The 12550-nt window shown below is 33.9% G+C and overlaps 1 protein-coding gene across 1 annotated transcript; it reads left to right on the top strand.

Annotated features, from left to right (window-relative positions):
* Nucleotides 1-8751: 8751 nt before the first annotated feature.
* On the top strand, nucleotides 8752-10185 carry LOC150093482 (uncharacterized). Its single transcript, XM_090413634.1, has one exon. It carries the CDS (start codon nucleotides 8752-8754, stop codon nucleotides 10177-10179), a length of 1428 nt encoding a protein of 475 aa, XP_090269760.1. The 3' UTR covers nucleotides 10180-10185.
* The last annotated feature ends 2365 nt before the right edge of the window (nucleotides 10186-12550 follow it).

Genomic DNA, 12550 nt, shown 5'->3' with positions numbered 1-12550 from the left:
TATTCATTATCTATATGGATCACATTATGAAGGAATGTGGTATTAAACCTGATATCAAAATTGGAGATGTTAATGTCAGCTCTTTGCTTTATGCGGATGATGTTATACTTCTAAATAAATCCGCTACAAGTCTGCAAGAGTCTTTGACTAAATTGAATAGCTGTTGTAATAGATATGGTATGAAGGTCAGCAATAAAAAGACAAAGACAATGAAAATAGGCAGAATCATTGAAAATGTCAACTGTGTTGTGAATGGAGAACCTGTGGAACAAGTAAAACATTTCAGCTACTTAGGCACAATTTTTACTGAAGATGGTAAACTAAATATAGAAATAGACAACAGAATCAGCAAAGCTGGTATCGTGGGAAGTCAATTGAATAAATTCATATGGAATAAGAAAGAAATTAGTCGGAACACTAAATTAGCTGTATACAAGACTGTGTTCAAACCAATTTTAACTTATGGATCTGAGAGCTGGGTCAGAAGTAAAACACTTGACCAAAGACTAGAGACCGCAGATATGAGAGTCCTGAGAAAGATCAGAGGCGTGAACAGATGGCATCAATGGCAATATCATATTAAAAATGAGGATATTAGGAAAGAACTTGACATTGTCAGCATCCAGGAATGTGTTAGCAGAGCTAATCTCAGATGGTATGGTCACTTAAATAGAATGGGAGAGGAAAGATTAGCAAAACAAGTGTTCTCTGCCAGGTTGGCAGGAAAACGACCCAGAGGAAGTATTAATTCTTTTTGAGTGTTGTAAAAAAATCCATTAAGCCTCCAACATGATGTCCTCACAGCACTTAAGCCTCTACACACGAGGTTATGGTCACTTCAATTTCTGCTGATGTTAACACCTAAAGTGTTCATTTCTGATGGGTGTATTACTTTATTGCATATAATATAATCTATTATTGATTGCTGTTCTCTCATGTTTGTGTTGTAAAAAAATCCATTAAGCCTCCAACATGATGTCCTCACAGCACTTAAGCCTCTACACACGAGGTTATGGTCACTTCAATTTCTGCTGATGTTAACACCTAAAGTGTTCATTTCTGATGGGTGTATTACTTTATTGCATATAATATAATCTATTATTGATTGCTGTTCTCTCATGTTTTCAAATGTTATTTTATGCTGTTTTTTTGCTGATAAAATGTATTCTTTATTTTTAACTTTTATTTGTACAGAATTGTATCAGTGTTCCAGATTATTGTTTCTTCATTAAATCTTTGCATAATTCCATTTCTTGGTATATATTTCCTATTCTTGCATTTTTCACCCATTATAATTAATTTTTCATTTGGTTTTATTTCTTGTACTATTTGTTGGAGATCCTCATAAAAAGCTCCTGTTTTTTCATTTCTTCCTTCTTCTGGAGCATAACTGTAATTATATTCATTTTACCTCTATCTGTTTTTATCCTTATATTAAGAGTTAATATAGTTCGCCCACCACTTCTAGGTCCCTTCTTGGCTTTGTGCCAAGAATAGTCGATTCATGCTGAAGGGGAGAAAGAAATGAAGGATGTACGAATTGGTCGCCAACATGCGAAATCACTTGCTTTCTTGTCTGTCGCTGTACTAGTACTAGCTTGATTTTTGTTGTTCTCTTTTTGCATTATTTTTTTATTATTAATTTGTATATGATGGATCCAGTACAGTCAACAAGTTCTATTGTTACAGTTTCAGTAGCTCTTGCAAAAGAATATTGAATAATGTGCTGACATTCTGCAAAAAAGAATCGTCAGAAGGCCATCTTCTTGTTCCCCTTTCTCAAGTCATAAAACGTGCAAGTGCAATTGCGGGCTTATCGGGGTCGACTGTTAAAAGAATTCGTAGGGAATCAAAAGGTGAAGGTAAGCCAAAATTTAAATCTCCTAAAAAAAAGCGCCAGAGAAAGAAAACCATCAAAACCGTAGCTTTGAATGATTTTGATGTAGACGTTATAAGAAGAACTATTCACGAATTTTACGTGGTCGAGAAAAGAGTGCCAACTGTTCCGAAATTGATTCCTGTGCTTAAAGAAAAAATTAATTTTTCTTGGAAAAGAGAAACTTTAAGGAAAATACTTCATGAAATCGGATTTTGTTTTAAAAAGTCCCAGAATAAAAGGAAACTTATCATGGAGCGAAGTGACATTGTTTTATCTAGAACGCAGTATTTGAGAGCAATAAGACGTTTCAGGGAGGAGAAAAGACCGATTGTATATCTAGATGAAACTTGGATTGATAGTAATTTAACTTATGGAAAATGTTGGCAGTCTAAAGAAGAATGTGGAGTGCTACAAACTGGAAATGCCTCGCGGTGCATAATAATTTTGTGTGCGGGTTGAGAAATGGGTTTTTTAGCGAATTCAAACTTACTATACAAAGCCAATTCAACTATTGGAGATTACCATGGGCAAATGAATTCTACGATTTTCGAAAAGTGGGCAGAAGAAAAACTGATTCCAAACCTTCCTAAAAATGCTGTTGTTATAATTGATAACGCTTCATATCACTCTATTCGATTAAACAAAGTTCCAAATTGGTCTAATAAGAAGCAAGTTCTTATGGATTGGCTCTCTGCAAATAACATTTCTCATTCCCCAGATATGCGAAAAATTGAATTGCTTAATTTGGTCAAAAGAAACTCGCCCACAACTAAACTATTTAAATTCGACACGATGCTCAAAGAGCATGGATTTCTAGCTTTGAGGCTACCACCATATCATTGCGATATTAATGCTATTGAGTATGTTTGGGCAGAAGTGAAAAGTTTCATTCGCTATTGCAACGTAACTGGGGATATTGACATGTCGAAACTTTTTAAGCGTTCAGAACAGGCGATTGAAAGTATTACAGTTCAAAAGTGGGGAAAATATTGCTCTCATGTCACCTCATTGGAAAATATATATTGGGATAGAGATGGAATTATCGAAGAATTGTGCGAACCTTTGGTGATCAGTTTAAGTGAAAGTGATGGTGATTCAGACACCGATTCAGATGACTCTGAAGAGTAAAAGAATTTGACAATGGTATTTTTTCCAACATTTTTTTGCATGCTATTGAGAGTCACAACAACTCATAAATAATTAATCAGTTTAGGACATTAAAGTGTCTCAGTTCTCTCAACTGTATGTTTAGAATATCTAAGTTCATTTGAAATAATTTCTGTTTTTCTGTATAATTCTTTTTATTTTATAGAAAACTTTCTTAAAAATAAACTTAGTTACATTTTTGTTTTATGCTATAGCTTTTTTAATTTTATTAACACTCTACGTACATTTTTCCAACTGTTATACAAGCAAAATAGTTACACTTTAAAAACAGCAATGTTCGTAAAAGAAAAGCTAAATTTTCCGACCTGTAATAATAAAAAACTCAGTTTGTTTATTATTACATCCCAGAGGACAGACTGATTACCCTATTATCGGAATGGATTCTCCTTTTTTTGACATGCGCAGAAGTGTCGAGGGACCTCAAATCGGTGGGCGAACTATATTAATATTAACTCTACGTATTGCTATTACTACTCCAACTTCAGCTCTATTTTGTTTTTTTTTTACCCTGCTGTATCTTGTATGTTCATTATTCGGTTTCCTTTTTTTTTTCTGTTATGCTGCATATTTTTATGTTTCTTTTGGTTATTTCTTGAATAAGTTCTTCCTCTTTTCCATTAATTGCTCTTACATTCCATTTTGCTAGTTTTATTAATGCGTATTATATATTTTTATTTTTCTGTTTCCGATCGATATTCAGTTTTCCCATCTGATTCATATTTGTCTTGGTTTCTTGAACAATATTGTTTTACGTCCAATGATGGTTTGCTAGTCCACTCACCAGTTCATCACATATTCACCTCTCTGCCATGATGAGGGGTTGGTAGGATTTAGAGAGGTATGTCATTATATAATGCATATTTCTCCGTACATGTTCCTAATTTCCTTCGCCTCACACAATTTAATATAAAAATTCCAATCCAAAATATGTGCAAAGATAAAAATTCGTTAAGCAGGAATTCGTAAAGTGAGAACTATTTGTTTTTGTTTTTTTAATTTGTTTTTTTTTTTATGAAAAAGTGTGTACTTGGCAAAATATATATGTTAACCTCCCAACAGGTCAGAAACATCTATTTATATATGTCCAGCAAAATATGGATACTTATTTGTATCCATACTTTGCAAATGCAGTGTGAACGTCATGTTCATTTGAACATGCGATAAACCTTCATGCTGAAGAGAATTCTCGATTATTGCTATGCCTCATCTGCCAATAACAAGAAATGCAATTCCTTGGCCCATGGTGGTTAACTGGACTTTTACTTATATGGGATTAACAAAAATACAGAAATTATTTTTTCCTTTTATTGCACAATTTTTAATGTTAGGACAAAATAAGAGATCCTTGCATACTTTATTCACTTGAATATTGCATTATTTTGGAAAATGAATGTCATTTTGAATTTTATGTGCTAATTTTGTGTAGTCAACTGTACATTTTATTTGTTCATGAAGAAGATTCATGATAATTATTTAAAGTATTGTATTTTGAAAAAAAAAAATGGGCTGTCGAATTTCCAGATTGTTATTTTCATTTTTATTAAAAATCAAATTTAGTAGATTGCCTGAAGGATGCACTTTGATGACTTCACTTTATAGATAATAATACGAAAATCTTCAATCATATCAAATGTGAAGTGAACATACTATGAAAAGTATATAATGTGAAATTTTAGGAATGTAGATATTTATAATACGTGGGGGGGGGGGGTTAGAATACTTCAAAACAAACGAAATTTTAATAAATTGCATATGTCTCAGTTAATTTCTTCTTATACATATTTCTGTTGCTTTCACTCAAACTGTTATTTTACATTGGTAAAGTAACGGTGTTATTGAAATGAGCACTCTAGAAATAACAATAATAACAATTTGTTTCCTTTTACAACTAGAAGTTCATTTGAAATACTACTGAATACAGTTTTGTGATATTTTAAAATAAGCTTTCAAATAAGAATGTAATGCATTTTAATGTCTTGTTCATAAAAGCACAAAGAGTTCTTTTCAACTAGCAGCAGTAGATCTCAATGTGTAAGCATAAGAATGTCTCATGCATATTTTCATACATCGTAGTAGAGCAATATAAAATAAATAGTAATTATTATTCTTATGGCTATTTTAGCCTGTTCTTGTTTTGGAGTGTCCGTTATTTCGAGAACATTGGCTTTTCACTCAAGAATCTTTAGGGCATTATAAGTGTATTTTTAAGGTAAATATATGCACACTAATAGAGGAAGGAATTTTGCACATACCTTGTTTGGATGTTAGCTGTCTTCATTCTCCATATTTCTGCTGTTAGGCTGTTAAAAAGGGGGGTGTTAGGAAAGGTGGGGGGGGGCTTTGAGGCATGGTGGGAAAATTAATTAGAAAACCCGGGTATTTTTATTAAAAATATATATATATGTTATTATATTTAAGGCGATTTTCTTAGGGAAGGGTTTCATTGAAAGACAGGAGAGGGGAAGAGCGTTAACCAGGTGTGAGCCATTTTGATCGTGTTATCGTCGTCAGAACATTTTAGGATAAGTGCAGTGCTATGTCATGTCGGCTTGAATTATCAGCCTTTGAGGCCCTTGTGTTATCGCTTATTGTTCGGAGTCTGGACCTAATTTTTATGTTGTGGAGCTTCCAATACTCAAAATTTGGTAGGAGTGGTGGATGTTGATTGATCAACGTCCACCACCAATTAACTCTATAAAATAATAATTGGTGTCAAAAAATAAATTAAAAAAAAATAAAAAGGAATATAAAATAATTGTCATTACAGGAAAATAATGACCAAGTAAAATCACTCATATCTTCAAGGAATTATCCAAGATGATGGAAGTTGCACACTGAAAATACGAAGAAGAGGAATTAGTATGGCAAAATAAGTATTAAAGAGAAAATCATTTAATACAAGTAAAATTAGTGAAGACATGAAGAAAAGAAAACTAACAAATAAATTTTGCAAGAAATAAGTCGAGTATTGAAGACGATCATCTTCTGGCACACACGAAGAGACAATGAATGGATTATAGATGGGATGGAAGGAGAGAATTGTGAGAAAAGAAGACGAGGACAGCTGAAATACACCTTCTTAGAGGAAGGGTTAACATTAGTCAGAAGAGGAAAGCCAGAAATAGGGTGATCTGGAGGAATCTCTGCATTTCCACAGGGATTATCCCTTAGAATGATGCAGAGAAGGAAATCCAAAGAAATGAGAACAGAATAATATCAACAGAAGAATGGCTGTTCATGCTACGTACAACTGCAAATCACAATTGCTCATCTAGTAATAACTGACACACAACCAACTGAATTAAGTGGTATTTTTTAAGAAATTCACTCCTGGATTGAAAAGCCATATTTAAACTTTGACCATTATGTTACAGTTTCCATGTGTGCAAGGAATATGTTCATATCTAAATTCATCACCAGAGTTTCCTGAGGACATGTTCAACTTCAGAATATAATACAGCCACATGGCTCTTTGCTTAGCTTATAATTTTGTCATGATGCGTTTGGCAAACAAAATCAGGTTTGTTAAAATAATCATCATTTTAAGAGCAATAATACTCTGTTATTTTCCAATGAAAGTTTTACCGTTATTTTTGTTTCAACTATTCATTACAAATATTAAATTTCTAGATGAAAATTCATATATTAATTGCGATTAAATATTAGATAATATTTTGAGAATATTTTATTTACTAAATGGAGCATTAATTACATCATTTTTCTTTACAGATTTTGAATAGTGTTACTGCCATGAGACATTTTGTCTACTAATCCATTAAAACCAAGCTGATAAGCAGCAATGTATAAAGACTATTAAGCTGTAGGAAACATTTCATGCTGGATTTCTGAAATAAATGTCAAATAATTCCGAGTAGGTTGCACTTCTAATGGCATAATGGAAATCCATCAAAATGAGACTGGAATTGAATGACACAAATTAAAAATTCAATGAGTAATTCTCCTGCAGCAGTGAAGATGATTCAGTCAAATTTCCCATTGAAACATCTTAACAGATGAAAATCGGGAAAAGTGTTTTGTTTGTACGTCATCCATGGTACAGTTTTTATATCAGAATAATCTAAACCAACATCAGAACATGCACAATCAATTCGGATTTAAAAAACATCTATGTGTAAAGTAAGCCACAAAACCTTTAAACAATCAGATCAGCTTGACACATGGAAGAAGGAAAAACATTCCTTCTGTATAACAAGTCAGAAGAATTTCTTTGATTCAGCAAATCTTTGAGAGCATTTGAAAGTGCCCTCAGTCTAGAAGCTATTTTCTTGTGAAAATTACAGCAAGACCTTTTACTTATCTACACACCTGAAGAGGTACAAGGCTACAGTGAACTGCAATGAAAATCTGTTGACATGTGAAATATACAACAGGTGGTTTTCAATTTTATATTATTTGAAGATACACAAAATTGTGTTTTATGCATCAGAACACTTTCATATGCAACAAATGCAAAATAACATTGCTTATAGTCCTGTCTTCAAAGACATAAAATTGGCTCATACTGGGAAAAGTTTTCATTATTCCGAATGTAAAAAAAAAAGGTTTCCTACTTTATTTCTTTTGAGCTGAATTTGAGAAATTATGAACACTGCAAACTTTTCCTGATTAAATTATCAGGCATACAGAACACAAATCAATCTGCAAAATTCCTAGTGGAGAAAGGCGTGCTTCCCGTGATGTGAGCAACAAATCATTTTCATCAACAGCGTTTTTTAAAACACATTGTTTTTCACATGAATGAGAGGCCTTTTCAATTCCAAATATGCCACAAGACATTTGCTCTCTCAGAAAGGAAAATGCCAAATAGTGTCCATTTGCAGGAAAAACCTTGCACCTGTGAAATATGTGACAGAGACTTTTATGGTAAAGTAAAGCTTTTGTTTCACATCAGAGTGGTTCATGGGAAAGAGAAGCCATTTGAGTGTGAAATTTGTAGGAAATCATGTCTAGAAACAAAGCCTTGTAAAGGATCTCAGATTTCACACTTAAGAAAAAAAATTTTATCATGTGAAGCTCTGTGTTTTCAACTCTACAGTCTCTTAAAAGGCACGGCGATCTTCATGCATTGAGTGAAGAAAAGTTTTTTTTATCATGTAAAATACGTGGCAAACGATATTCTCAGTAATGAAAACCACATCAAGAGGCACACTAAAGATGATTACTCGTTTACATCCGATATCTGTTACAAGAAATTCTTCACTTTGTGTCACCTGAGACTTCATGAAAGAGTTCACATCAAAGAGAAACAATTTCCATGTGAAATTTGCAACAGTTTTAAGACAGTCCGAGTCTGAAAAGTCATCTAAGAGTGCATACTAGTGAGAATCCTTTTGCTTGTCCTGTTGTAGCTCTACGTTTTCGGTTATACCATCCCATTAAAGGCACCAAAAGTGCTACCATCTGATTGATGAAAAGCTTTTTACATGTAAAATATGTGGCAAATAATTTTTTGAATCAAGCCATAAGAAACATGAAATGACACACTACAGATAGCTCCTATGCATGCGAAATCTATCACGAAAAATTCCTCGACACGTTAACCTAAAAAGACACAAAAGAATTCGCACCGGACGAAAACAGTTTCGATGCGAAATTTCCAAGAAAAAGTTTCACACAATTCGAATCTGGAAAGTCATCAAAGAGTTCATACTGGTGAGAAACCTTTTCTATGCGAAATTTGCAACATGCAATTTTCACGCAGTTCGAGTCTCGAAAGTCATCTAAGAATACATGCTGGTGAGAAACCTTTCTTATGCGAAATTTGCAACAAGACGTTTTCACGCAATTCGTATCTCGAAAGTCATCTAAAAGTGCATACTGGTGAGAAACATTTTCTATGCGAAATTTGCAACAAAAAGTTTTCAGATAGTTCCAAACTGGAAACACATCTAAGAGTTCACACTGGTGAGAAAACTTTTCAATGTGAAATTTGCAACATGAAATTTTCATGCAGTTCAAGTCTGAAAAGTCATCTAAGAGTGCATACTGGTGAGAAACCTTTTCTATGTGAAATTTGCAACAGGAAGTTTTCACGCAATTCAAATCTCAAAATTCATCTAAGAGTGCATACTGGTGAGAAAAACTTTCTATGCGAAATTTGCAACAAGAAGTTTTCAGACATTTCTAAACTGGAAAGACATCTAAGAGTTCATACTGGTGAGAAACCTTTTCTATGTGAAATTTGCAGCAAGACGTTTTCAGACGGTTCGAGTCTGAAAAGACATCTAAGAGTGCATACTGGCGATAAACCTTTTCTATGCGAAATTTGCAACATGAAATTTTCACGCCGTTCGAGTCTGAAAAGTCATCTAAGAGTGCATACTGGTGAGAAACCTTTTCTATGCGAAGTTTGCAACAGGAAGTTTTCACACAGTTCGAGTCTGAAAAGTCATCTAAGAGAGCATACTGGTGAGAAACCTTTTGTATGCGAAATTTGCAACATGAAATTTTCACGCAGTTCGAATCTCGAAAGTCATCTGAGAGTGCATACTGGTGATAAACCTTTTCTATGCGAAATTTGCAACATGAAATTTTCATGCAGTTCGAGTCTGAAAAGTCATCTAAGAGTGCATACTGGTGAGAAACCTTTTTTATGCGAAATTTGCAACAGAAAGTTTTCACGCAGTTCAGATCTCGAAAGTCATCTAAGAGTGCATACTGGTGAGAAACCTTTTATATGCGAACTTTGCAACAGGAAATTTTCATGCAGTTCTAGTCTGAAAAGTCATCTAAGAGTGCATACTGGTGAGAAACCTTTTCTATGCGAATTTTGCAACAGGAAATTTTCATGCAGTTCGAGTCTGAAAAGTCATCTAAGAGTGCATACTGGTGAGAAACCTTTCCTATGCGAACTTTGCAACAGGAAGTTTTCACACACTTCGAGTCTGAAAAGTCATCTAAGAGAGCATACTGGTGAGAATCCTTTTGTATGCGAAATTTGCAACAAGAACTTTTCAGACGGTTCGAGTCTGAAAAGACATCATCTAAGAGTGCATACTGATGAGAAACCCTTTATATGCGAAATTTGCAACAAGAGGTTTTCAGTCAGTACGAATCTCAAAAGACATCTAAGAGTTCATACTGGTGAGAATCCTTTTCTATGCGAAATTTGAAACCAGAAATTTTCATGCAGTTCGAGTCTGAAAAGTCATCTAAGAGAGCATACTTGTGAGAAAACTTGTATGCTAAATTTGCAACAAAAAGTTTTCAGATGGTTCGAGTATGAAAAGAGATCTAACAGTGCACTTGTGAGAAGCCTTTTCTATGCGAAATTTGCAACACGAGGTTTTCAGACAGTTCGAATATCAAAAGACATTTGAGTTCATACTGGTGATAAACCTTTTCTATGCGAAATTTGCAACATGAAATTTTCCTGCAGTTCGAGTCTGAAAAGACATCTAAGAAAGCATACTGGGGAGAAACCTTTTCTATGCGAAATTTGCAACAGGAAGTATTCACGCAGTTCGAATCTCGAAAGTCATCTTAGAGTGCATACTGGTGAGAAACACTTTCTATGCGAAATTTGCAACAAGAAGTTTTCAGATATTTCTAAACTGGAAAGACATCTAAGTGTGCATACTGGCGATAAACCTTTTCTATGCGAAATTTGCAACATGAAATTTTCATGCAGTTCGAGTCTGAAAAGTCATCGAAGAGTGCATACTGGTGAGAAACCTTTCCTATGCGAACTTTGCGACAGGAAGTTTTCACACACTTCGAGTCTGAAAAGTCATCTAAGAGAGCATACTGGTGAGAACCCTTTTCTATGCGAAGTTTGCAACAGGAAGTTTTCACACAGTTCGGGTCTGAAAAGTCATCTAAGAGAACACTGGTGAGAAACGTTTTGTATGCGATATTTGAAACATGAAATTTTCACGCAGTTCGAATCTCGAAAGTCATCTAAGAGTGCAAACTGTTGAGAAACCTCTTCTATGCGAAATTTGAAACACAGTTCTAGTCTGAAAAGTCATCTAAGAGTGCATACTGGTGAGAAACATTTTATGTGCGAAATTTGCAACAAGAGGTTTTCTGGCAGTTCGAATCTCAAAAGACATATAAGAGTTTATTCTGGTGAGAATCCTTTTCTATGCGAAATTTGAAACGAGAAATTTTCATGCAGTTCGAGTCTGAAAAGTCATCTAAGAATGCATACTAATGAGAAACCTTTTCGAAGCGAAATTTGCAAGAGAAAGTTATCAGAAAGTTCGAGTCTTAAAAGTCATGTAAGAGTGCATACTGCTGAGAATCATTTTCTATTTCTTTACGAAATTTGCATCACTAAGTTTTCAGACAGTAAGTCTGAATCGTCCTCTAAGAGTGCATACTGGTGAGAATTCTTTTCTATGCGAAATTTGAAACAAGAAATTTTCACGCAGTACGAGTCTGAAAAGTCATCTAAGAGTGCATACTCGTGAGAAACCTTTTCTATGCGAAATTTGCAACAAGAGGTTTACAGGCAGTTCAAATCTCAAAAGACATCTAAGAGTTCATACTGGTGAGAATTTTTTTATGCGAAATTTGCAGTATTTAAGTATCCGATCGTCTCCTCGCCTGTTTAATTAAATCGATGGCTTCGCACTTGACGATAAAAAGAGAACAAAAATCTGTTGGAAGTGTTTGAAGAGTTTCGTTTTTCTCTTACGAGGCACTAGGAAGGATTATATTTCAGATCACTGATTTTTTTTTGTGAGAATTCTCGGGTGAATTTTCTACATGCTAATGTCTAGTAACCATGATAAGTTTTCCCAAACCTTTTAATGTGTAGCCACACTACCCCTCATCCTTTGAAGTTCACATCTATAAAACCGTGAGACCTGATGAACACGAAAGTTGGGAAACAGCAGAAGCTAGCATACGGCAGTACGCAACTTCAATGTATGGGTATTAAATTTTTTTCATCATAAATATCAGAGGACTTTTTCTGTGACTTTTTGAATGAATAAAATTTCAGTTAATTAGTTTTATTATTTTCACTTTTTTTATTTTCACTACCATTTCATATGTTCCACGAATTTTTTTAATTTAGAGTGAAATGAGAATTCTATTCTCCTGGTTTGCAGAAAATATATTACGTGTGCAATGTGAATTACAAATTGTATTTGCTAAGCAATTTCTTCTGACATTGTTCACTTTCTGAAATTTAATAAAATGCAGTTATTTTTGTAAAGTTCTGAGAATATTTTAATAACATAATTGCTTCTAAAAAATACTCATTTTAATGTATAAGCTTTATAAAAATTATAATAAATAGGTTTCGGATATGACAATTTGTCTCCTGGGATATAACTGAAATTTCATTAAAAAAAATTAGCTAAGGTAATCACCCAAACTGTCGATTCTCTACTTCCAAATAAGACCTGTACTTCCTCCTCGACTTAATTGACAACTTCGTTGGGAAACTTCACTTAAATTAACAGATCAGAATATTCTGATCGGTTCGTTTTAAAGACCGATTTATAATTATGTTATGACAGCGATATAACT

This window comes from Typopeltis vanoorti, chromosome 24, assembly GCF_054136105.1.
Source record: "Typopeltis vanoorti isolate ZY-2024b chromosome 24, IOZ_Tvanoo_1.0, whole genome shotgun sequence".
NCBI lineage: Eukaryota > Metazoa > Arthropoda > Arachnida > Uropygi > Thelyphonidae > Typopeltis > Typopeltis vanoorti.
This window is presented reverse-complemented; position numbering and strand designations above follow the sequence as displayed.